The sequence below is a fragment of the Wyeomyia smithii genome, chromosome 3 (assembly GCF_029784165.1).
Source record: "Wyeomyia smithii strain HCP4-BCI-WySm-NY-G18 chromosome 3, ASM2978416v1, whole genome shotgun sequence".
Lineage (NCBI taxonomy): Eukaryota > Metazoa > Arthropoda > Insecta > Diptera > Culicidae > Wyeomyia > Wyeomyia smithii.
This window is the reverse complement of record NC_073696.1, coordinates 153514046-153541563: the sequence shown is the minus strand read 5'-3', so window position 1 is coordinate 153541563 and position 27518 is coordinate 153514046. Positions and strand designations below refer to the sequence as shown.

The following is a 27518-nucleotide window of genomic DNA, read 5'->3' as shown; positions in this document are numbered from 1 at the left end:
GATCGTTGTCCAATTGTGTCAAGATATTGTAGATGCCGGAACGGGCATACCAGGCGTCTACAAAGTGCCGCACGATGTCCGTTTTTGACGTGGCGAGGTACCATTTTTTTTTACCGCAAACGTTATCCTCTTGAAAAAGATGACGTCCGTCACATTTTTCGAATTTCTGCAACAATATCTCTGGATTATAATAAGCGTGAACACGCTTAAAAAGTGACTATATTAGAATGTAATTCGATAATGGGATGTAAATCGACAGTCACGCTTTTTTAACCCTTAACTGTATGAAAAAATGCAGAATTCTGAAGTACAAATAACCGGGAAAAATATTTGAACGAACCGGGAAAAACCCGGGAATTTAATTTCGAGTTTTGAGTGTCACCCTGCTTAACGTTTGTTTTCAGTATAATGTGCACTTTCAATGAATATCTTATATTGTGTGTAAGCATTTTAAATTTAATTTTGATGCCATGATGAATTTATGATCGGTAGGCAAAATTTTGCCGGCAGCACTCCCCTGATGGCAACCGAGAATATCGGACAGCAATATCGAAACATCGATAATATCAAATGCGCCAATATCGGTCAAAAATATTGATATTGTGACGAGCAAATATCGATAATATCAAATATCGATAAAATATCAACAACCCTACTGCAAACACACTTTCACGTAAATTTTACCATTCATTGTGTCATTCGTAATGAATAGACGAGATATATTCCCACATTCACAAATGGCCTGCCAAACCATTACCTTGTTGCCGAATTTTTCGGTGTAAATGGCTTTCACTGGTCCAGAGACATCCTTTCCCTTCGGTGATGCATAAAATTGCGGTCCTGGCAGAGTCTTATAGTCCAGTTTTATGTAGGTTTCGTCATCCATGATAACACACCCCATTTTTTTGGTCAGAAGTTTGTCATGAAGCTTCCGAGCTCTCGGTTTCACAGATTCAGCTTGTTTTGGATTTCGTTTTGGCTGCTTCTGCTTCCGACGGGTCTACAGACCCATTCTTCCCTTGGCACGCATAACGTTACTCGCCGAGGTTCAAAGCTTTCTCTCCACATCTCGTACGGATACTGAAGGATGCCGCTTGTAGTATTCCTTAATTTTTTTGTCCATTGCGGGATCAACAGGCCCGGGTTTTCTACCACGTCTTGGGGCATCAGTAAATGTGCACTCTTCACAATACTTCCGCAATGCGGTTTGAACTGCTCCGACACTTATACCTTCTTCTCTGGCAAATTTTCTGCATTTTCAAAATTTCGCACTAAATGTTAGAAAAAATGACAGCATCTGTTTCTTTTGGATGCAAACAACAGGACGCAGCCAACGTTTGGTTCAATACTGCACTTGAAATGACGGTTGATCGTAAGTGTATTTATAATTATCGGAACGGTCTATAATGTATAGAATATAAGTAAACATTGTATTATTATAACTGTAGTCCACATTTGCTTGAAAAAATAAAAAATAGAATAAATAAATAAATAAATAGACCATTTTCTGTGCTCTGCACTAAATGAAACGAACACCAATCGATTTGTTGACCAATTTTACATAAGAAATGCTATATTTCAGGTTGCCAGTCTAACGGCGATTTTTAGTGGAAAAACCGGAACACACATTTCCACTAAATAATCGCCGCTGGACTAACAACCTGAAATATAGCATTTTTATGTGAAATTGGTCAATTAATCGATTGGTGATGGTTTCATTTTGTGCACGGCACGGAAAATGGTCTATTTTGCCCGTTTTCACCCTATTTTTGCGTATTTTTGGGAATATAGGCCTTTTCCCGTGCCCTGCACAGGATGAAACTATCACCAGTCGATTTATTGATCAATTTTATATGAGAAATGCTATATTTCAGGTTGCCAGCTCAGCGGAATTTGGGTCCGTTTTTTCCCAGTGTGCAACGGTTCGAATAAAACCTATGCCAAAAGGCATACGCCCTTTTAGAATATAACTCATGGAAGTAAAAATCTCTCCATCTGTGAAAAATGCTCAGTTTGCTAAGCCAAATACGTGTGCAAAGTTTCATTCAAATCAAAAATGATCGATTGAATTATCGCGTATTTCCAAATCATTTAGCGCGATTCTGCTCTTGTGTAGTTTTTGAGACAATGAAGTTTCGTGATTTTCACATTTTGATACATAACCTCTAAACTAAAAATCCGATTTCAATAAAATTTGATAGGGTCTTAAGGGGCGAATATACCTTACGTTTGCAATTAATTTATTGAAAATCGGTCCAGCTATCTCTGAGAAAATAGAGTGAGATTAGAAGAGCGCGACATACTAACACACACATACATATCACATACAGAAAGTGCTTGGCTCATTGAACTGAGTCAAGTGATATACGACACTCGGTCCTTTGGAGCACTTTCATACCTTTGGTTTTTCCAGTGGTACCTATGCCTTTCTAGGAGAAAGTCAAAAATGATTCTGAATAAATTTGGACAAAAACTACACAAGCATTCGCCGGCTGTTACTCTTCTATACATTTGTATTTTTATGAATTTACTTTTTCGATATTATGCCGGTCACCATTATTAAGTGATTAAAAATAGCTTTTCACTTATAACCGTTGCAAAAATTTATAGTTTTTATTAAAACCGTATTCATGAGATAAACTATTAACCACCATTGCAGTTTTCCTTTGATTGCATTCGAATAGAAGTCGTGTACCGCTGCATTGATAGACGACGAGGGACCAGTCAGCGGCGCTCTGCTCCACATATACTGTACGGTACTGTTGCTTTTACCAGCATGTTTTCATTTAGGAAATCAGTTTTTATTACCATCTAACATCAATTTCAGAAATTGTTTAAGTTTGGGGGTTGTTTCAAACTTTTCGAAAAACCTTTACCTTCGAGACATCAAATTAGTCTATGTTAATGGAAGCGAACATGAATTGACTTATTGGGACGAGGAGATTTTGTCATTTTTTCGTTATTGATACAGAGATTATCACGGAATGGTTGATGTCTATTCATGTCGTCTTTGCTAGAATTGCTCGCATCGCATGTGATTGGTTCATTGCTCGCGTAATATTGTCTTTGGAACTTTTTATCAATATTAATCGCTAAGGTTCATTAAGCAGACAGCATGTGCAGTAGGAAAAGCGAAAAATAAGCGAACTGGAAATATAATACAGATTTGGAAAAATATACCGCATCCCGACGGGATGGGGTTGTCGTCATATAGAAAAAATGAAACTTGATAGCACAAAGCCAGAACCATGTATTTTTTGTTCTATTTGGGGCCTCAAACAATCCTTAATTTGATTTTGTCTTAACATTGCGCATTGCATTTCAAATTTGTATGAAGATTTGTATGGGATAACCTTCTTTTTTGCATTTTTGTTCTGAAGAGCTCAAAATGGCTAAAACCATTTTTTTCATGACTTTAATATGTCATTTATTGATGCTTAGCAACTTTGCCGGAAACACTAACGAGCTAAGATGTATAGTAGATCCTACCTGCATCTACATTCGGGGAAATATTTTTCGGGGAAATGGTACATGGGGGAAATATTGCTATATTAATAATTTTAGTTATACTGTAGTGTAAGTAAATATGATAAATTTAAGAACTTAGGTTGAGGTTTAGATCAGGGTTTAGTTTAACTAATTCTAGATTTAATATTAAGCTTTAAGTGAATAATAGTTTAGATGCATTTTGAATAATTATGATACAGATGTTAGTTAGACTTTTGGTTGATTTATGATTCAACATGAATTTCAAAACCCTCTTTTGTATATTTTGGTCACTATATGGACTCTATTGGTCACTATTTTAATGCAAAAAGTCACTAAAGTCACTATTATTTTGATACTAGCCCTGATATTTCATGAGAAAATCGTAACCAAATATCGCTAGCGGCGAAGATGTGTTGTGTGAAAGTTTTCTTCGGCCGGGAAAAATATCTAGATGTGTGAAAGTGGCAGTTTAAATTTTGTCAAAAAAACAATAAAAATGTTTGAGTTTTTTAATGGAGTGATTCATTCATGCGAACAGAAAAACTTCAACGTCAAAGGTAAGTTAATACACATTGAGTTTATATATATATATATATAGGGTAACTGACGGCTTCATCATGTGATATGTATTGTGGGCAGGATATATATATATATATATATATATATATATATATATATATATATATATATATATATATATATATATATATATATATATATATATATATATATATATATATATATATATATATATATATATATATATATATATATATATATATATATAAATACGGGTCAATTCTTTTGATATTGATATGTCAAATGAATTGAAAGTCTGAGAATAATAATAGAATCTATTAGATTCTAATATTATTTTGAGGCGGGGCTTACCGAATGGAAATTGACTTCGGAATGCGCTGCAAGTACTCAGTCATTCTGCAAAGGGTCTTTGGAAGGTCGGTAGAGCTAACACCTTCTAGGTTCCGAAAACAAGACAGAAGCAAAAAAGAATCAACAGCATTGTCTTTTTTCACCCTATCACTGCCAGACAGTGGAATCTAGAAGGTCATACATACATACATACATACATGGGGGAAATATTGCTATATTCGGGAAAAAAATCTTTCGGGGAAATGATCTTCGGGGAATCGGTACATTCTTGGAAATATCTTTCGGGGAAACTGGTTTAGAGATGATGGTTTCCGGGGAATTGTTATACAATCAAAATATTCTACTTCAGAACAACAGCTTGTTTAATTGAAATGGTGTTTTCAGGGAAATTTTTACATTTTGATACATAACCTCTGATCTTAAATTCCGATTACAAGGAAATTTAACAGCAACCTAAGGTGCAACTAGATCTTTCATTTGCAATTGAAAAGTGAGATAGAAAAAAAAGTTGCACATACACACGCATACACACACACGCACACACACAAACACACATACAAATACATACATATAGAAAATGCTCTGCTCGTCAAACTGAGTCGAGTGGTATACGATACTCGTCCCTTTGGAACACTATCCTACCTCCAGTTTTTGCAGTGATTGCTATACCTTTCTAGGAGAAAGGCAAAAACATACTAGATTTACATCAAGAACAGAACCAAACAACGTGCTCTATTTCGTGGTAACCTTTGCCACAGGCACAGATACCGCCTCGATCAAACCCGATAAGACTGAGATGCGCGTCAAAACTATAGTGATTGTACATAAACCGAGACATCACGTAATTTCAAATCGAAATTAACATTCTGTATAACTTGTACGTCAAATAGAATCATCTCTTCTGCTGTTATAGCAAAAACTTTGACCTAGTCGCAATTATTCAATTCACTTTCCGAATATGAATTCAACAATTTAAAGTAAAAGAAATAGTTCTCGTGTCTATTTCAGTCGAAGTGAGATAGAAGTTAAAAATTTAAAAAAATAGACTACCGTGATTATAAAAATAAACATTGTGCTTATGTAATAAAATTGTAAACAGCGCAGGACTAACAGATAATAAATACTTACCTTTATTTTGGAGAGCGTTTTTATACCAATTTCATCACTGAGACGTCATTTTCAACACGACAATGTTAATAAAAATCGAATGCCAGACTCGCGGGTCTGAGTTTAGAAAGCTTTTGTGAACGTTACAAGCATGACAATTGATTTCAATAGAGTTAGGATACAGAACGCATCATCATAATCGCCTTTTACAGTGCATTTCAATATCTGTTGCAAATCATTTATGCTCAGACTACCGGAGTGTAATGTTTCAAACATATTGTGGAAAAGATATTATTTTTAATGAGCAATTCCATGCCACATAGGGGTACGATTTGATTCGACCACATATTTTATTTAATTATGGCTATTTGAAAAACATCAAGGTACCCCACTATGGTCGGAATCGTGAAATTTCACGACAAAAATCTGTAAGTCGGAAACCATAGATACTAGAGATTTCTTGTCTTCTAAAAAGTTGCTCTACTAAGAGGAATCTATCTTTTGGTATGACTGGTACTAGGGTGGTCCTATTGCACTCAAAATAAAAATTGTAACTTTTTTGTCTTACTACTTAGAGCAATATTGTCTTCCACAAAATTGTAGCTAATTTAATTTCATGAAACTTTGTTAAAAAAGTTATTGCTCTACCTCGTTTCTTCACTGTTTTAGGTCAATTTTTCCAAATTCATTCGGGGTGGGTCTAAAAAAATTACTATTATTGCTCTAGTTTTTTCAGCTTTATTCAGATTTGAAAGTGGTGTTCGAGTGACTTTTAGGACGTGAAAAACTACATATTTTGACACTAATAGATACTTGCTGACTTTTCAGAGAAAAAAGTTGCAGGTATTTTTTCGTTTTAAAATGACACTTTTTGGAGACACCCTACTCCTTTGTTTGCACATATATGCAACAACAACACGTTTAGGATGAAAGTTCATAGTTTCACCTTCAAAATGCATTTTGTAGAATTAGTTAACTTTTGTTCCCTTTAGGGTTAAAATGCATTTAAAAACTTCAAGTTTTCACATAAAAATTTGCTAATCTAGCATTCAAAACCATCTAGTTATTCCAATTCGATTTTTTTTGGAAAATTTCTTCGAATGACTTTCGGGGCATGAAAAAGCGCTTATTTTGATGACAATGAATAGTTTCCAATGCTCGTTGAAAATAAATTATCGTTGTTTTTAAATAGTAGCGGAGATCGACCGGAATAATTGTTACAGAGGTGGGATGGCTTTCTCGGTCTTGAAGAATTAAAACGACTAGATTTTGGTCAACCTGACGTTTCGACCTTTGGTTTAGGCCTTTATCAAAGGATACTATGGATAAAAATGACATAATTACATGTAGGTACTAACTAACAACACAAAGCTTTAAACTTACACACTAGTCTGCCGTTTTTCGTTTCTTAAACATTTAACACTGATTCTAGAGGGTTTCGCGTTAATTATTTGTCAATGCATAATTTGTCTTAACTTGTCTAATGTCTAATAAATATCGGGAAAAATATAGTTTGACTTGGCGGAAAACTAAAACAGTATCGGGTTTTTTAAAATGGGTAGTGAGATGCTTTATGGTTGATGTGATTGAGTATCTGTGGTGCTATAATCTGGGCTATTTGTTGGTCTGTTATTATTGAGAGTGATCTGTGATCTGCGAGAGGTGGTGTTTTGGTATGTGTGAAGAATGCCTGCGTAAGTGGTGTTGAGGTTATCTACATCTGTTCTGAAGTTAACTGTGTTTGGTGTGTTCTGGATGTGACACATTTCAAGTATTGGTAGATCAGAAGCTTTGTAACTGCGGTCTATTATTTTGGTTTTGCTGAGGTTGAATGTGTGTTCATGATCGATCATGTGTTGTGTGAGAGCTGTTCGTTGTTCGCTGGGCTGGTATGGGGATGCAAGCAATTTGTTGACATTGGATTTGTGTCCACTGATTCTTGTCTTCAATTGATTTTTTGTCATCCCTATATATGATTTGGCACAATCGTTGCAGGGAATCGAATAGATAACATTGCTGTGTTGTAGTGGTTCTATTGGATCTGTCACTGGTCCTAACAGATTTCTCGTTGTTTTGATGGTTTTTAATGCTATCTTAACTAGGGGATAGTCTTTTTCAGGATGCTAATTAGAATGGAGCTGAGTGTCGGAATGTTGACCATGGTGCGGTAGGTAATTTCAGGAACGACGTTGTCTCCCGGTGTGCTGTTGGTGGTTGGTGTTGCAGGTGCAGTTATCGGTTGTTTGATGCTATTAGTGAGGCGGTTTATCAGAGCGGATGGATAGCTGTTGCGGCGGATATGTTGAAAGATGATGTGTTTTTGTTGTGTTATGCTGCTGTTGGTGGTCAGACTGGTGACGCGATGAATGAAGTTAGTTGCGACGTTTATCTTAATTGCGAGTGGGTGAAACGAATGGTAATTGAGCAGACGTCCAGATGCTATTGGTTTCGCATACCATTCTGTGCTGAGTGTTTGATTGGCGGAGTGAATGATTTTCGTGTCCGGGTACGGCAGGCTTCCATTGGATTCTTCTTCCATCGTGAATTGTAGGTTAGGATGAAACTCATTAAACTTGCAGAGAGTGTTTTGGGTTTCATGATGTGGGAGAGCTAGTATCAGATCATCTACGTATTTTTTGAGGACTGGTGGAACGAAACTGAGTTTTTTAGTTGTATTGCATAAAAGGTCCTCCATCACCATGTCAAGAATTGGCGATAAGGGGCTCCCCATGGCGGTACACGTCTGTTGCAAATAAAATTTCCCTCTGAAATGGAAATAGCTACCTTTCAGGCAAAATTCGGTCATTTCCAGAAAAAGATCCAAATCTATGTGAGTGTTTTCGCTTATGCTGGGCCAACGGTCTTTGATGGTTTGTCATATGAGATCTTGGGGCACGTTTGTATACAATGAAACGACATCGAATGATACGAGAACGTGATTCGGAGGAAGCGTGATCGTATTGATATATCTCGTGAACTCGAAGCTATCGGTTATGTTGTACTCGCTTGTGAATGCTTTCTGCAGTATGCTGGCAATGCATTTGGAAAGCGCGTATGTGGGGGCGGTGATGTTGGGGACAACAGGGCGAAGCGGCAGGTCGGCTTTGTGAGCCTTTGGCTGACCGTATATACGAGGACAAATGGCTGTGTAGGTGCGAAGGCGGGCGGCGGTGGATGGGTCGACTATCTTTAAGTTGAGCAGTTTACTTACGAGGGAGTTGTTTTTCCGTTGAAGCGTTGCAGTGGGATCTTTGTTCGTATTTTTGTACGTCGGATTATCCAATAAATCTTGCATCTTCTGGTCGTATTCTGCAGTGTACATGACGACCATCCGTTTTCCTTTATCGGATTCTAGTACGCATACTTCTGGGTGTTCTTGAAGAAACTTTTTTGTGGTTTTGGCGGCGTTGCGGCAGAATTGGCTCAGTGGGTCTTTGTTATGTTGACATTTTGATCGAGACAGAAAGTTTTGTATTTTATTGACTGCCAAACTTCTATTCCGATCCTGCACTGCTTTCTCTTGAGACGTGCGCAGGATAGATTCCAGGTTAGCAATGACGTGGTACAGCGGAATCTGTTTGATGTCGTTGATAAGGAACGAAAACTTTGGACCCAGGCTCAGTAGTGTGGCCATGTCTGTTGGAATGGGGATCTGTGTGGCATTTAGGATGGCTTTTTCGTTGTAGGCGGGTAGTGCATCCGATAGTGCACTGGCTTTGATCATTAAGCGTTCGATCTTGGATTCAGTTTTTCTCCGCAGTTGCCTTTCTTTAGACTCTGCAGATTGGGTTTGAGTTACAAAAAATCTGGAGGCGAAAGTATTGTTAGTATCACCGGCTTCTATATTGAATGGGACGTTATGCAGGTTTTTCTTGAGGATGCCTATTTTGTAAAAGGTGTGCTGGATTTCAATGTTCAAAATAGATTTTCTGAAACGTTCAACTGTCCTTTGTAGTTTATGTGTGTACGGGCTACGCTCTTCGAGAAGTGGGTGGATGCATCTGGTAGGATTTGCGATGTGTGCGGGAAAAACGCCAGTACGTCGACACTTAATTAGGAAATCCTTGCGAACGACCATGTTGCAGAGTTTGGTGTTTTGCTGAGCATATTCTTTGAGTAGTATTACAGTTGCTTGCCCGTGATTGTGTTGTACTTGCTGGAAGAAACCTTGTTGTAAAGCAGCCATTTTGTAGATAGTAGCGGAGATCGACCGGAATAATTGTTACAGAGGTGGGATGGCTTTCTCGGTCTTGAAGAATTAAAACGACTAGATTTTGGTCAACCTGACGTTTCGACCTTTGGTTTAGGCCTTTATCAAAGGATACTATGGATAAAAATGACATAATTACATGTAGGTACTAACTAACAACACAAAGCTTTAAACTTACACACTAGTCTGCCGTTTTTCGTTTCTTAAACATTTAACACTGATTCTAGAGGGTTTCGCGTTAATTATTTGTCAATGCATAATTTGTCTTAAATTGAAAATGGCAATTTTATAGGGTTCTCTACATATTCAAATATTTACAAACATGAATTGTTTTTATATTAATCCAACTACTCTTTCCATTCAATCGTAGACCTTTGAATATCTGTTCTTTTTCTGGCAGATCTGAAGAATCCATAGCACATCCGTAAAATTCGCAGCTCTAGAATTTTTTCGGGCGTGAAATTGGCGATCGTTCCGATAATGTTTGTTTCCAGCTTCAGGGCCTTATTCAATAAATCCCGTTGAAAGGGGTAGACTTGCCATGATCCTGGTAGAAGGTGCTAAAATTTTATGAAGTGTCGCAGGCATGGGATACCAAATACTTCATTTTTAAAGGACGCAACTATTATCTACAACTTTGCCGGAGATACAATACCGATCAATCAAACCGTTTAAATGCTAGAAACAGTTTTGATCATTTATAGACACTCGAATGCCCAAAATGTTATCTTTACCTTACAGGAACACCAGTGCAATGTTTCAAAACTGATAATTAAAAAAAATAAAGCTGAAAATTTTTCTGTGAAATTTTCACCTGAACTAGGCTGTTTATTATTACTATTATAGCAGCTAGGTTTTTTATCAATTTTTCGTTTAGACCGAGTGCCAATGCAAAGATGATCAACCTCCTCCCTCATTCTGTGCCGAACACGCATCAGTACTGGACGTGTTTGGTGATCGGTCCGATAGAGTATAAAACAAAAGACGTGTGAACAAGTGTTGGCATTGTTTGCCTGGTCGAGTGAAATAAATCCGGGTTCAAGGTCGTTCCTTTGTGCAACTGTTTCGCATCGTGACTGCCAGCTGGTGTGTAAGCCGATTTGGCTGCTGGCTGGATTGTGCTACAGCAGTGGACGAGACACAAACGAGGAAAAAGAAGAAGCCATCAGTGTCAGCGAGTCGTATCGCTGTGTGGAGTGATCTCACACCTGGCTCGCTGCTGGTGGCTGTTTGGTGCTGCTGTATTGGTGCTGCTGGCTGTAACGGCTGCTACTTCGAACGATCGGACAACCAACCTTACTGGAAGGGAGAAATAAAAAGGTACGTGTTCTTGTCAGCGCTAGTGCGCTAAACATAGCGCGATGGATGTAGATCCCTCGCCTCCCGCGCCACCATCCCCGAACCCCTCTGACCCTGACCCTTCTGTTACCCCCTCCCCTGTTCATTCTTCAGTCCCCCCTCGCCCCAGGCTTTACCCAGACGGAGCCCAGGGCAGCTATACTGTTTATTTTCGGCCAAAGGCAGGACCGAAATCGAAAAAGTTGAACCTCTTGCAGATTTCTAAAGACCTGACGAAGGAGTACAAGGGCGTGACCGAAATTTCCAAGGTCCGGCCTAACAAGCTCCGTGTCGTGGTCGGTAACCTGAAAGAGGCCAACGATATAGCTTGCTCTGAGCTCTTCACACGCGAGTATCGCGTTTACATACCCGCACGAGACGTGGAGATCGACGGTGTCATAACCGATTCGAGTCTGTCCGTCGAGTGTATACTGCAAAGTGCCAAAGGGTGCTTTAAGAACAAAACGTGTCCCGAAGTAAAGGTGCTCGACTGCAAGCAATTGCGGTCAGCATCGATCATCGGTGGCAAAACAGTATACACTCCGTCAGACTCGTTTCGAGTTACGTTCGCCGGGTCTGCACTACCAAGCCACGTCTCGATCCACCGGGTTCGTCTCCCTGTGAGGCTCTACGTGCCCCGCGTCATGAACTGCCTGAATTGCAAGCAGTTAGGCCATACAGCCGCCTACTGCTGCAATAAGGCACGTTGTGGCAAGTGTGGGGAGTCTCATGCGGAAGATTCTTGCAGTGTTAACGCTGAAAAGTGTATTCACTGCGGAGAAAATCTGCATGAGCTCTCGACATGTGCGGTGTACATGCAGCGCAGGGATAAAATAAAACGGTCTCTCAAAGAGCGTTCAAAGCGTTCCTACGCTGACATGCTGAAGAAGACCGTTACCACTTCTCCCGTTACTTCGAACCCCTTCGATCTGTTGCCCTCTGAGGAAACCGATTCTGACGATTCACCAGCGGGAGCATCTTACGCCAATCCTGGGGAGTCTAGAAAGAGGAAAAATATTTCCTCTCCTAAACTTCCCAGAAAAGGTCCTAAGATTTCTCAAAGTGAAATGAAAGTTACAAACAAACCAAACAGTGCTGCGGAAAAACCGAAGCAAACTCCTCCTGGGCTGGCAAATTTAAAGTCCCAGAAGGAGTTCCCAGCACTGCCAGGAACATCTAAAACCCCAGTTGCTCCTTTTACACTCCCAGTTGATGAAACAAACTCTGGATTAGTGAAATTTTCTGACATTGTGGACTGGATTTTTGAAACTTTCAATGTACCCGATCCAATTAAAATTTTTCTTACAGCATTCCTCCCAACAGTTAGATCATTTTTGAAGCAGTTGACTGCCCAATGGCCTCTCCTTGCAGCGATTGTATCCTTCGATGCCTAATTCAACTGCGTATATGAAGGATTCTATCTCTGTCTTACAGTGGAATTGTAGAAGTATTTTACCAAAAATTGATTCGTTTAAAGTTTTGATAAATAAAAACAAATGCGATGCATTTTCCCTTTGTGAAACTTGGCTTACTTCAAATATTGATCTCAACTTCCATGATTTTAATATTATTCGCCTTGATCGAGACACCCCATATGGAGGAGTACTTTTAGGGATTAAAAAGTGCTATTCTTTCTATCGTATTAACCTCCCCTCGATTCCAGGCATCGAAGTTGTCGCATGTCAAATGACAATACAAGGTAAAGAGCTTTGTATTGCCTCAATATATATTCCCCCCAGAGCACAGGTTGGGCAACGGCTGCTCTTTGATTTAATAGAACTTCTTCCCTCGCCACGTTTGATTTTGGGAGACTTCAACTCTCATGGCGTGGCTTGGGGTTCCCCATACAATGATAACCGCTCCTCTTTAATCTATAACCTTTGCGATGACTTCGACATGACTATTTTAAACAACGGTGAAATGACACGTATCCCGAAACCTCCAGCGCGCCCAAGCGCTTTGGATCTATCCTTATGTTCGACGTCGCTACGGTTGGATTGCACATGGAAGGTAATCCTCGATCCTCACGGTAGCGACCATCTGCCTATTCTTATTTCAATTACTAACGGGTCAACTCGCATGCGACCAATTGACATTCCGTATGACCTCACACGAAATGTCGATTGGAAGTTATACGAGGAAATGATTTCAAAAGCGGTCGAGTCGATTCAACATCATTCACCACTTGAAGAATACAACCTCCTCGCGGGCTTGATTCTCGACGCCGCGTTGCAAGCCCAAACGAAGAAATATCCCGGCGTAACGATCAAAGAACGGCCTCCCACTCCGTGGTGGGACCAAGAGTGCTCCGATGTCTACACGCAAAGATCCGACGCGTTTAAGGCCTACCAGACGGGAGGTATACCTGGCGACTATTTACGGTATTCGGAGCTTGATACCAAGCTTAAAAGCTTGGCTAAAGCAAAGAAACGTGGATATTGGCGTCGGTTCGTGAACGAGACGTCGAGGGAGACATCGATGAGCACTCTTTGGAACACAGCCCGAAGAATGCGGAATCGCGTAACGGTCAACGAAAGCGAGGAGTCTTCAAGTAGGTGGATATTTGATTTTGCCAGGAAAGTATGTCCGGACTCTGTTCCTGAGCAAAATATTGTTCGCGATGCGTCTCCGGGCCACGACGCGATAGAATCACCTTTTACGATGGCAGAACTTTCAGTTGCCCTCCTGTCCTGTAACAATAACGCGCCTGGATTAGATAGAATCAAATTCAACTTGTTGAAGAATCTACCCGGCAATGCCAAGAGGCGCTTGTTGAACTTGTTCAATAAGTTCCTGGAGCAAAACATTGTACCGCAGGATTGGAGGCAAGTGAAGGTGATCGCCATCCAAAAACCAGGGAAACCAGCTTCTAATCACAACTCTTATAGGCCGATTGCAATGCTATCCTGTATCCGGAAATTGATGGAAAAAATGATACTCCGTCGTTTAGACCACTGGGTCGAATCAAATGGTCTACTATCAGAAACTCAATTTGGCTTCCGCCGTGCCAAAGGGACGAATGATTGTCTTGCGTTGCTTTCAACAGATATTCAGCTGGCGTATGCTCGTAAAGAACAAATGGCGTCTGCGTTCTTGGACATTAAGGGGGCTTTTGATTCCGTTTCTATTGACATTCTTTCGAGTAAACTTCACCGACAAGGATTTTCTCCAATTTTGAACAATTTTTTGCACAATTTGTTGTCCGAAAAGCACATGCATTTTACGCATGGCGATTTGGCAACTTTTCGCATTAGCTACATGGGTCTTCCCCAGGGCTCATGTTTAAGCCCCCTTCTTTACAACTTTTATGTAAATGACATCGACGAATGTCTGGCAAATTCATGCACGATAAGACAACTTGCAGACGACAGTGTAATCTCTGTTACAGGAGCCAAAGCTGCCGATTTGCAAGGACCATTGCAAGATACCTTGGACAATTTGTCTGCTTGGGCTTTACAGCTAGGTATCGAATTCTCTCCGGAGAAGACTGAGATAGTAGTTTTTTCTAGGAAGCATGAACCTGCTCAGCTTCAAACACAATTAATGGGTAAAACGATTTCTCAGGTTTTGGTACACAAATATCTTGGTGTCTGGTTCGACTCTAAAGGCACCTGGGGTTGTCACGTGAGGTATCTGATGAAAAAATGTCAACAAAGAGTGAATTTTCTTCGTACAATAACCGGACAATGGTGGGGAGCCCATCCAGGAGACCTTATAAGGCTTTACCAAACAACGATATTGTCTGTTGTTGAATACGGGTGTTTCTGCTTCCGCTCCGCAGCAAACACACATTTGATCAAACTGGAGCGAATACAATATCGTTGTTTGCGTATCGCCTTAGGTTGCATGCAGTCGACCCATACGATGAGTTTGGAGGTTTTAGCTGGAGTACTACCATTGAAAAACCGCTTCTGGAGCCTGTCTTCTCGTATTCTAATCAAATGTGAGGTCTTGAACCGTCCCGTGATTGAAAATTTTGAAAGTTTAATCGAACTTAATTCTCACTAACTTCTCATTGTATTTCAATCACATGTCCCAAAATATTAACCCTTCTTCGAATATTCCAAATCGTGTCGACTTATCAAATACTTCTGATTCTACTGTGTTTTTCGATACATCCATGATAGGAGAAACTCGTGGAATCCCGGATCATTTACGCGTGCAGCAGATCCCTAAAATTTTTTCCAATAAATATCGAAACATCAACTGCGACAATATGTACTACACTGACGGATCACTTCTTGATGGGTCCACTGGCTTCGGTATCTTCAATAACAATTTAACCGTCTCCCATAAGCTCGATAATCCTGCTTCTGTTTACGTCGCAGAATTAGCTGCAATTCAGTACACCCTAGGGATTATCGAAAAAATGCCCACGGACCATTATTTCATCTTTACGGACAGTCTCAGTTCCATTGAGGCTCTCCGATCGATGAAAGATGTTAAGCACTCTCCGTATTTCCTGGGGAAAATACGGGAACATCTGAGTGCTTTATCCGAAAAATCTACTCAGATTACCTTAGCGTGGGTCCCTTCTCACTGCTCGATACCGGGTAATGAGAAAGCGGACTCTTTGGCTAAGGTGGGCGCAACAAACGGTGATATTTATGAAAGACCAATTGCCTTTAATGAATTTTTCGCACTTGTACGTCAGAATACGATCATCAGTTGGCAAAATGCTTGGAGCAGAGGGGAATTGGGAAGGTGGTTACATTCCATAATCCCCAAAGTATCGACGAACCCGTGGTTCAAGGGGTTGGATGTAGGTCGGGATTTCATTTGCGTGATGTCCCGGCTTATGTCCAATCACTATAGATTTGACGCGCTCCTCCGTCGTGTTGGGCTCGGGGAAAGTGGTATCTGTGCCTGTGGTGAAGGTTATCACGACATAGAGCATGTGGTTTGGTCATGCCCTGTACACCGTGACGCCAGGTCTAAATTGATAGCTTCCCTGCAGGCCGAGGGTAGACAGCCGGCTGTTCCTGTTCGTGATGTCTTGGCGAGCCGTGACCTATCCTACATGTCCCTTATATACGTTTTCCTGAAATCCATCCACGCCCCAGTCTAGTCCCGTTCCCCTCCGTCTACACCCAACAAAACGACAAGAACACGTTTGAACCTTAAGCACAAAACCAGCAACCAGACCCCGCACAATAGAACCAGGACCCAAGGACTACGAGCCTCTGTCCCAACTCACGACATCGTGGCTCAGCAGAACGAATCCATACATGCCATTCGACGATTATCAGACGACCATTGAACAACAAAACACTGATTGGAAATCCCATGCTAGTTTTAAGTTAGACTTAATTTCAGCTCGTAGTCGGCAGCGAGGATAAAAAATTTGCTTTAGTTTTTAAGTCATCAGATATAATTGGCGCCGTTAAACATTAAATTGTATTTGTGCCGTGTCAAATAAATGTTATGTGAAGAAAAAAAAAAAACCTCCTCCCTGTTTAGGTACATCGACACGAGCGTTGAACTTTTCCAATAAAATACCTTGCACTTCTTTCTTTTTTCTTTTAGATACAATTTTCTTCGGCTATTTTTACTAATGGCAACGATTTCGTCCAACGTGTATGTAAACAAGTACTAAAAACACTACTGGAGAGTGCTATGCAATGCTATCAACATAAAAAACATGAATTTTACATGTGTTACAAAATAACGCCATATTTGAGTATATTTTATGCATTTATTTTGCTTTTACAACAATATGTTACATAAACAACATTTCAAAACAACTATAATTTTATAACAAGCGTTAGAAACTATTGATTGACATCAGAATAAGCGCTTTTTCATGCCCCGAAAGTCACACGAAGAAATTTTCCAAATAAAAATCGAATTGGAATAACTAGATGGTTTTGAATGCTAGATTAGCAAATTTTTGTGTAAAAACTCGAAGTTTTTAAATGCATTTTAACCCTAAAGGGAACAAAAGTTGACTAATTCTACAAAATGCATTTTGAAGGTAAAACTATGAACTTTCATCCAAAATGTTCTGTTGTTGCATATATGTGCAAACAAAGGAGTAGGGTGCCTCCAAAAAGTGTCATTTTAAAACAGAAAAATACCTGTAACTTTTTTCGCTGAGAAGTTAGCAATTATCTATTAGTGTCAAAATATGCAGTTTTTCACGTCCTAAAAGTCACTTGAACACCACTTTCAAATCCGAATAAAGCTGAAAAAACTAGAGCAATAATAGTATTTTTTTTAGACCCACCCCGAATGAATTTGGAAAAATTGACCTAAAATAGTGAAGAAACGAGATAGAGCAATAATTTTTTTAACAAAGTTTCATGAAATTAAATTAGCTAAAATTTTGTGGAAGACAATATTGCTCTAAGTAGTAAGATAAAAAAATTACAATTTTTAATTTGAGTACAACAGGACCACCCTAGTACCAGTCATACCAAAAGATAGATTCCTCTTAGTAGAGTAACTTTCTAGAAGACAAGAAATCTCTAGCATCTATGGTTTCCGACTTACAGATGTTGTCGTGAAATTTCACGATTCCGACCATAGTGACCCATCCAACACCAAATCAGCGTTGTTAAACTCGCTCGCAAAAAGCATGCGATACTCCAAGTGGCGCTCTCGCCGCTACCGAAATCTCACACTAGAGATACTCCTGTCGTACTGTTTCTCATTCTCTTTTCCTTTTTTCATTTCACACTACCGAGCGTTGATGCTTGCGAGTTTTCTCATAGGCCGACACGCACTCTCGCTCGCGTACTTTCTCACTCGCGTGTACCTCCCTTTCTCGCGAGCACAACCGTCAAGACGCATTATGACGATACGGAGTGACAAGGTACGACAAAGCGGAGTGGCGAAAAAATATTTCGATGGGTAGGCAGGGATGCCACATATACAGATTTTTCAGTACTTATACAGATTTTTGCGTATTTTTTATACAGATATCTGTATATACAGATTACAGATTTTCTGGAAATAGTACAGAACTATACAGATTTTTTTTTTTGATTTTCGTGGATCGCGAAACAAACTTTTCGATATAGTTGAAAATCGAAAAAGAACTCAAATGCTATTGAGCGTATTGGAGGTTTCATTATATTTATATGTTACGCATAAACGTGTGCATAATTGTGTTTTTTATTTTAAGGGATATGTCCAGTACATATACAGATATTTATACAGATTGAAATACCACCAAGGTGATTTTCTGAGATTCGAAATACAGTTGAAATTGTGGCATCACTGCGAGTAGGTGGTCGAATATCATACACGTTCAAGCATGCGATTCTATATAGATTTATCACCCCACTTTCGCTCGTCGGTGCACGATGCAAAACTGCTTGGCATCAGTTTAGCGATGGACAAGCCGCATGCGTGAGTCGGTGAACGAAGCATTTTCGTTTTCGGGCACATTTTTTCAAGCACTCCTAGTCAAGTACTCTTATTCGAGTACTCGCGTATTTGGCGTGAGTAAAAAAGCAAAAAAAAATTCGCGAGCGGCTGTATGCTGGCTGCTGCTCTGGCAAATGCATGGATAATAAAGAGTTTCTCGAAAGTGTGTGTGCGAACGACTGGAGAAGCGTAGCACACATCTCAGTCTCGAGCAGAAAGGAGTGGATATGTTTTGCTTCTCGCTCGTTTAGCAACGCTGCACCAAATCACTGTGAAGAATTAATCCATCTAGCGGTGAAACCTAACCTTCCTCATTCGAACGTTGTTATTTGTTGAAATAGATTTGCCAAAAAACTTCAATTTTTAGAAAAAAAAATTACATCTTGATAATTTCTGTTGAATTCAAAGTTCACTTTAAATAATAAAATTTGGTAGCCAACAGCATATTAATACTGAACATTTCTAACTAAACATTCACACAGATACGAGCATTCACACATACAAACATGTACAGATACACACACACATGGAAATTTCATTTGAAAAAAGATGCTTCGAAATTAGTACTTACTTTTACTACATTCGAGAAGTGGTCATATTTTTCTCAAGTATTTTGGATAACGGCAGACGTTTATGGCCGTAGACAGCTTCTATGCTGCATGGAGAATGGCGGAAACGTTCATCCATCACTAACCCCTACTTTAAGGCCGTCTTAGAGAAAGCAAAATAAAAGGTTGAAGTCTTGGATATGCTACTGAACAATTCTCTTTCTTACGTCTTCAGTGTTTCGCAATACGTACTAAATAAAACTATTCTGCAATAGCCCGTACATTTAGCATATTGCAAAGGTGGTATTGAGAAAGAGAAGTTTCCAATTTCATTACAACAGTGACGTCACGGAAGACGACAGCGATGAAAAGAGGTAAGACCTGTCTTTAGCTAAGCAACTAAAAACGATTTCTTCTGAGTTCTGACAATTCCAACTTGAATGATCTTTTGAAGTGAGCAGATCATCCACAGGAAATTAACCCTTTACAGAAAGCAGCATTGCTCAAGGCTACTATCACTCTGGTTGACGAAACCAATAACCTTTCGGGAACGAACTTTCAGAAAAAGCTGCAGTTTCAGTGTCTACTTAAAATTAACTTTCGTGTGGAATTTATTTGAAACAACCTTGCATTATTTAATTATTTGATGATGATTTTTTTGATTTTACTACCACTACCACTACAGCGCCATCTCTTAGAATTGAATATGTTTCGGGTGTCCCATTGATATTTTATTGCTAAGCAATTAGATTTTTCGAACTAAATTTCTATTTTTAACAACGGCTTTTACCCGTTAACCCGACCCAACGGCATGCGGTATATTTTTCCAAATCTGTATCATATTTTCAGTTCGCTTATTTTTCGCTTTCCCAACAGCACATACTCTCTGTTTAATGAACCTGTGTGTTAACGGGTAAAAGCCGTTGTTAAAAACAGAAATTTAGTTCGAAAAATTTAATCGCTTAGCAATGAAATATTAATTATAACTGGCGTATTACGAAATTGTCCAACATTTTATCTATTCAGAAACATATTGGTTGAAGTTATTCATCATGTGGTTACGCAGTTATTATCGTTTGAAATCTGACGGACCATTTCTTAGTTTCATTTGCAATTTCGCATAATATATACGAAGCATATTTATTCAAATGAAATTTGCATGTTTGTGTGTGTATCTGTACATGTTTGTATGTGTGAATGTATGCTCGTATCTGTGTGAATGTTTAGTTAAAACCTAAATTAATCCACCTAGCGGTCAGACCCAGCCTTTCTCATTCAAACTTTTATTTGTGAAAACAGATTTACATGAACGCTTCAATCCAGTAAATGTATATTTACTCTTTAGGTTCTATAATATTGATGTTGCAATCTATACATATAAAAATGCAGTCCGATCTGTCTGTCTGTCTGATCCATATAGGCTCGAAAACTACCGAACCGATCAACGTGAAAAATTGTATATGTTTTTGGTGCCGCTAAAGGTTCCTATGATAGTTTGAGACCCCTCCCTCTTCTGGAAGAGAGGGATCCCATTAAAATGGAAATTAAATTTCTGCGCAACTCAAGAACAAACCAGGCAAATTAAACCGAATTTCGCATGTGGATGTTTTAAGAGGTAACAAATATGTTTAATAAGAGTTTGATGCCCCTCCCTTTTCTGGAAGGGAGGGGTTCCATACAAATGAAACGCAAATTTCTGCACATCTCGAGCACTAACCGAGTAAATGGAACCAAATTTAGCATGTGAATGTTTTCGGGGGTAATAAATATGTCCATAATAGTTCGACAACCATCCCTATTCTGGAAGGAAGGGGTTCCAAACAAATGAAACACAAATTTCTCCTCATCTCGAGAGCTAACCAACTAAATGGAACCAAATTTGGAAGGTGAATGTTTTTGTAGGTAACAAACAAGCGCATAATGATTTGACACCCCTCCCTCTTCCATAAGGGAGGGGTCCCATAAATGAAACAAAAATTTCGCAGAGCTCAAGAACCAATCAAGAAAATACAACCAAATTTGGTATGTGAATGTTTTTAGAAGTAACAAATATGTCCATAATGGTTCGACGCTCCTCCCTCTTCTGGAAGCACATGTTTCTGCACAAATTTCTGCACATCTCGCGTACTAGTCAACAAAATGGAACCATATTTGGCAGATGAATGTTTTTAGTGGCAACAAATATGTTGCATAATCGACCTCAGGCAACATTTTGGATTGTAAGATGGCAACTTCCGGTTTCTGAAAAACAGCCTGAAATGGACGATTTCCATTAAATATCTCCGGAACCAGAAAGATGCACAGAAGCTAAAAATTGATCACAGACACAATCTTGAATTCTAAGATGGTGACTTCCGGTGTCTGGTAAACAGCCGGCACGACCAAATACCATTCAATATGAATGCTTTCGGAACCAGAATTACGCCCAGATGACAGAAATTGATTTTACAGGCAATTTTCAAGCCCAAAATGACGACTTTCAGTTTCCGAAAAACATCCTAAAGTGACCAAATACCACCCAATATCTGGTTTCTGGAAAACAGCCAAAAATGGCCGATTTCTCTCTAACATGAGTATCTCCGGATCTAGAATGATACACAGCAACTGAAATAGACCACAGACCCCATTTTAGATTCTAGGTTGGCGACTTCCGGTTCCTGGGAAACAGCCGAAAATGATCGAATAACACCCAATATGGGTGTTTCTTCAACCAGCATTACGCTCAGAAGCCAGAAATTATCTTAAATACCATTTTGAAATCCAAGATGGCGACTTCCGGTTTGTAAAAAATAGCCCAAAATAACCAAATACCATCCAATATGAGTATCTCTGGAACCAGAATGATGCAATGAGCTAACAATTGATCTCAGGCACCATTTTGAATTGCTAAATGGCAACTTCTAGGAAACAGTCGAAAATGACCGAATAACACTCAATATGGATATCTCCGTAATCGAGATGATGCATAGAAACCAAACATTAACCCTAGACACCATTCTAGTTTCCGGAAAACAACCAAAGTAACTAAATACCTCCCAATATGGGTATTTTCGGTGTAAGATTGATGCCAGGAAATCTGCTGATAATGACTGAATACCCCCTGATATGAAAATATTCAGAATTAAGGCGATGTATAGAAGCCAAAAGTCGAGGATGCTGTCATTTAGATAAAACCAATCATTTCGAACGATTTGTTATTTGAATTTGATCATATCCTATGGCCGATTCGTCGTGCATTTGAAGACTTTGAACACATCGCAAGGAATCAATGAATTTGGAACATTCAAATAATACGAGACCCCATTTAAATTATGTTGAGACCACATATATCGATAAAAGAAGGTATAGTTTCAAATAGTCTTTGATTGATTTTTTTCTTTCCATAACTTTTGAGCCATATCAAATTGTTATGAAGTTTGTTATTTGTAAGTTTGAGAGATGACTCGCTCGTATGACACTAGTTATATTCAAATCAGTCATGTAATCTTCAAGATGATAGACTTTCGTTGTTTTATTAACAATTTAATACATAACGGTTGCTTAAGTTCGATTATAATCAAATAAAATGGGAACGTATAGGACAGCCAAACTTTGAAATCACGTGTTCAATCATAATTTATCAGTTAACCCTTATCTAGCCCGCTTCTTTGATCATAATATTAATCAAATCGGTTGTATAGTTTCTGAGATAATGAAGTTTCGGTATTTCCACATTTCGGTACATTAGAGACGAAGTTACAGTCCGATTACAGTAAAATTCAATAGAGTGTTATGTGGTAGCTAGACTTATTAATTGACACTTATTTTATGGAAATCGGGTCAGCCATCTCTGAGAAAAGTGAGTGAGTTCAAGTAGTCTTCGGAATATGTTCCTTTTCATAGCTGGATTTCACATTTTTAAACATAGTAGGCAAACTAATAGTCCGATTGCAAAACAAATCAATAGGGTCTTATGGGGCAACTGAGCCTTCCATTGTGGTCCCCGTGGCTCGGTGGTTAGCGATGTCGGTCGGCTAGCTCCCCCACACGGTTGTGATATCGTGTTCGATTCCCGATCGAGTCAAGGAACTTTTCGAGCTAGAAATTTTCGTGCGACTTGAACTGTCCTACAGGTCAGACGTGTTTTCGGTTGCTTGTGGACTGGTCTTCGACTGCTCATAGCTTCAAAGTTTGTGTTTTGTCAGTGTGTCTTTTAAAGACTACTTGAAAGTTATTTCCCATAAGTCTTTCTCAAGACTACCTTCTGTTGAATTTAACATTTGCTTTAACTTTTTGCGTATCACCTGAAATAGCAGGAAGAAAAAAGAAACCACGCATCGCTGCGGGGAGGAAAAGAGAGGCATCTCTTTATGACACTTCGAGTGTCTGTAGTGACAATCCTTTTGATATTTTACCTGAGCAAGAAGCTGGTGAAATGGCAGTTATTAGTAATGAAACTATACAAAATGTAAAATATTTAAAAAAGGAGAAAGTTCCACCTATTGTGGTAACTATTTCTTCCGAATTCAATATTTTCAAAAAGGAACTTTCAACGTTAGTTTCTGATGTTAAAGTTACCTATCAAATTGGTCGTAGAGGCGAATGCCGCTTATTAGCCGACTCTATAAAGGATCGTAATCGTCTTATTCAGTATTTAACTGAAAAGATGTATAATTTTTTTACATATGATACGAAGAGCGCCAAGCCGTTCAAGGTCCAATTGAAAGGTCTCACCAACGATCGAACCGTTGATGAGATCAAACTTACTTTAACAGAATTACTTGGCATAGCCCCTACCCAAGTAATTCTAATGAAACAAAAATCACGAGGCGAAAACAGTCAGCGCACTGGAATTTCCCTTGTTAATTATTTAATTCATTTCAACCGCAGTGAGGTTAATAACTTAAAATTTTTTGAAAAAGCACATGCTTTATATAACGTGCATGTAAAGGGGAATTGTATCGAAAGTTTGGCGGAGGTGAAAAGCATATCACCCAATGCCGTATTTGCCAACGTTATGGCCATGGTTCAATGTTCTGTAACATGGATCAAAAATGTCTCATTTGTGGAGACTCTTCTCACAAAAAGGACACATGTCCTGTGAAAGAGAGTAAAAATTTTCGCTGTGCGAATTGTAACGACAACCATATGTCAAATTTTTACCAATGCCCAGTCCGTTTAGCAATTGTTAAGGCAAGGCAAGGTAAACAAATATCAATTTTCCAATCAAAACAAACTTCAAAACAAAATTCACCAAGCGTACCAATAACGCCCACTTCCTCTACCCCTCTGCACACTTGTTTAACATATGCACAGGTTACAGGTAGTTCGAACATTCTACCGCCAAATGTTGGTAGTTCGAAAATGACCGCAAATATGGGTAAGCAAAACACGCTAGAAAATAATTGTACACCTATTACCCCAGCTAATATTGCTACCGAAAATATTTTTTCTAATGTCAACTGCCTGGGGCCTATTACGGCAGGTAAACTTTCTTTTTTGCAACAGGCAATGTTCGATCTTATGAACGCCATGTTGCAGGCAAAATCAATGTTTGAAGCCATTCAAATAGGCACAAATTTTACCATTAAAATTGTTTCTAATTTAAAATTTAGCAATGATTTTAAATAAAACAATTAAAATATTAAATTGGAATGCTCGCTCATTGAAGGCCAATGAGAATGAGCTTTTTAATTTTTTAACAGTAAATAATGTGCATATTGCAATTATTACTGAAACATTTTTGAGACCTAACATAAAATTAAAATATGATCCCAATTACGTGGTTCATAGATATGATAGGATTCAGGGTTCCGGCGGTGGAGTTGCAATTGTTATTCATCGCCGAATCAAATATCGTGCTCTTCCCCGTCTTGAGACGAAAGTTATTGAAACTTTGGGAATTGAAGTTCGAACTGAACTTGGGATTTTATTTATTGCCGCAGCATATTTACCATTTCAAAGCACACGCTAGCACAAAAATTATTTTAAAGGTGATTTACAAAAACTCACCAGAAATCGTTCTAATTTTTTTATAATCGGAGATTTTAACGCTAAACATCGTTCATGGAATAATTCTCAAAGTAATTCCAATGGCAAAATTTTATTCAATGATTGTTCTTCAGGATACTATTCTATTTTGTCTCCGAATAGTCCTACATGCTTTTATTCTGTAAGAAACCCATCAACAATTGATTTGGTGCTAACACAATTGGTTTGATCACACATGCTGACTTTGATTCTGTCCATCTTCCAATAACTTTTTCTTTATCATATGAATCAGTTTTAAACCCTATGAGCTCTGTTTTTAATTATAACAAGGCTAATTGGGAAAGATACAAAACTCATATTGAGAGAAATTTCAATAATGAGCTTGATTTGCAAAACGAAGTGAATATTGATTCCGCTTTGGAAGCATTAAAATGTGCAATTGTTGATGCCAGGAATTATTCTGTTCCAAAGGCTCAAGTGAAATTTGATTCACCAATAATTGACGAAAATCTTCAACTTCTAATTCGTTTGAAAAATGTCCGCAGACGTCAATATCAATGTTCTTGTGACCCTGTTTTTAAAACTATTTATAAAGATTTACAGTAAGAGATTAAACATAGATTTACTCTTCTGAGAAATCAAAATTTTGAGACTAAAGTTGAAAAATTGAAACCATATTCAAAACCTTTTTGGAAGCTGTTGAAGATTCTTAAGAAACCTGCAAAGCCTATTCCAGTTTTAAAAGATGGTGAACGTTTTCTTGTATCCAATGAACAAAAGGCTCAAAGACTTGCTCAGCAGTTTGACAGTGTTCATAACTCAAATTTGAATTTTGTGAGTCCAATTGAAAATGAAGTCACACGTCAATTTGATTTAATTTCTTCCCAGATTTTTTTCCTGCAGAAATAATTGAAACTCACTTGAATGAGATTAAATCAATTATTAAAAATTTCAAAAATATGAAAGCACCTGGTGACGATGGAATCTTTGAAATATTAATCAAACATCTCCCTGAAAGCACAATGGAATTTTTAGTGAAAATTTTCAATTGCTGCTTCAAAATTGCATATTTTCCCAAATTATGGAAAAATGCAAAAATTACTCCAATTTTTAAACTGGATAAGAACCCAGCTGAAGTTTCAAGTTATCGACCAATCAGTTTGCTTTCTTCAATAAGTAAACTGTTTGAGAGAATTATTCTTAACAGAATGATGTCACACATCAACGAAAATTCAATTTTTGCAGATGAACAGTTTGGATTTCGCCATGGGCATTCCACTACTCATCAATTGCTCAGAGTTACTAATATGATACGAGCTAACAAATCTGAAGGTTATTCCACTGGAGCTGCTCTTTCAGACATAGAAAAAGCATTCGACAGTGTTTGGCATAAAGGTTTGATTGCGAAATTGCAAACTTTTAATTTTCCAATTTTCCTAATCAAAATTTTGAAAAATTATCTTACTGATCGAACTCTGCAGGCTGTCTACCATAATTCAAAATCTGATAGATTTCCTGTCAGAGCAGGTGTACCTCAAGGTTCAGTCTTGGGTCCAGTCCTGTACAACATATTCACTCCAGATCTTCCTGATTTGCCTCCAGGATGCACAAAGTCATTGTTCTGCGATGACACAAGCATTTCCGCAAAAGGAAAAAGTCTTCGTGTCATATGCAGTCGATTGCAGAAAAGTTTAGATATTTTTTCTTCCTACTTGCAAAAGTGGAAAATCTCTCCCAATGGTTCTTAAACTCAAATGATAATTTTTCCGCATAAGCCTAGGGCTTCTTTCCTCAAGCCAAACAATAATCACGTTGTCAAGATGAATGGGGTTATTTTAAGTTGGTCTGACAAGGTTAAGTACTTGGGACTAATTTATGATAAAAAACTTATTTTCGAAGAGCACATTGAGAGTATACAAGCCAAGTGCATCAAATATACGAGATGTTTATATCCTCTCATTAACAGGAATTCTAAACTTTGTTTAAAGAACAAAATTTTGATTTACAAACAAATTTTTAGACCAGCAATGCTTTATGCTGTACCGATCTGGTCAAGTTGCTGTTCAACAAGGAAGAAAACGCTCCAATGGATTCAGAATAAAATTCTGAAAATGATTTTGAAGCGTCCTCCTTGGTTTGGTACACTCGAATTACATAGACTTACTGGTATTGAACCATTAGAAGCTATGTCAAATAAAACTATTAACAATTTTCTACAAAAATCGTTGCAATCCTCAATTGCTACGATAAGCTCTCTTTATAGCCAATAAGTTAGCAATTAAGTTAGTTGTAAGTTTACTTCCCCTTTTCTGACAAGTAGGTTTAAATCCCTACGAATGATAAGTCCTAATTGCGAAAGCAAACAAATCCTAACAATTAAAAATACAAATTTCTAACATTGTTGAGAAGTCACCATTTGTGATTGGACACACATACTCATCATTTACTAATATTTATCATAAATACTTAAGCTACTAACAAATCCCCCCCTTAAAAAAAAAGAGCTGGAAATTTTCTCGACTCAGCACTGGGGCATGGTGTATCGTTGTACTTATCCTACACATGCAAAATGTGCCAAAAACAATATCGATAAC

The 27518-nt window shown here is 38.4% G+C and overlaps 1 protein-coding gene across 1 annotated transcript; it reads right to left on the bottom strand.

The window, feature by feature from the left end:
* Nucleotides 1-8362: 8362 nt before the first annotated feature.
* Nucleotides 8363-9673, bottom strand: LOC129728707 (uncharacterized). Its single transcript, XM_055687160.1, has one exon. The coding sequence runs from the start codon at nucleotides 9671-9673 to the stop codon at nucleotides 8363-8365; it is 1311 nt and encodes a 436-aa protein (XP_055543135.1).
* Nucleotides 9674-27518: the final 17845 nt, after the last annotated feature.

Bases quoted from the DNA above. Each gene is read 5' to 3' on its own strand.
- LOC129728707 (XM_055687160.1), bottom strand. From the start codon at position 9,673: ATGGCTGCTTTACAACAAGGTTTCTTCCAGCAAGTACAACACAATCAC.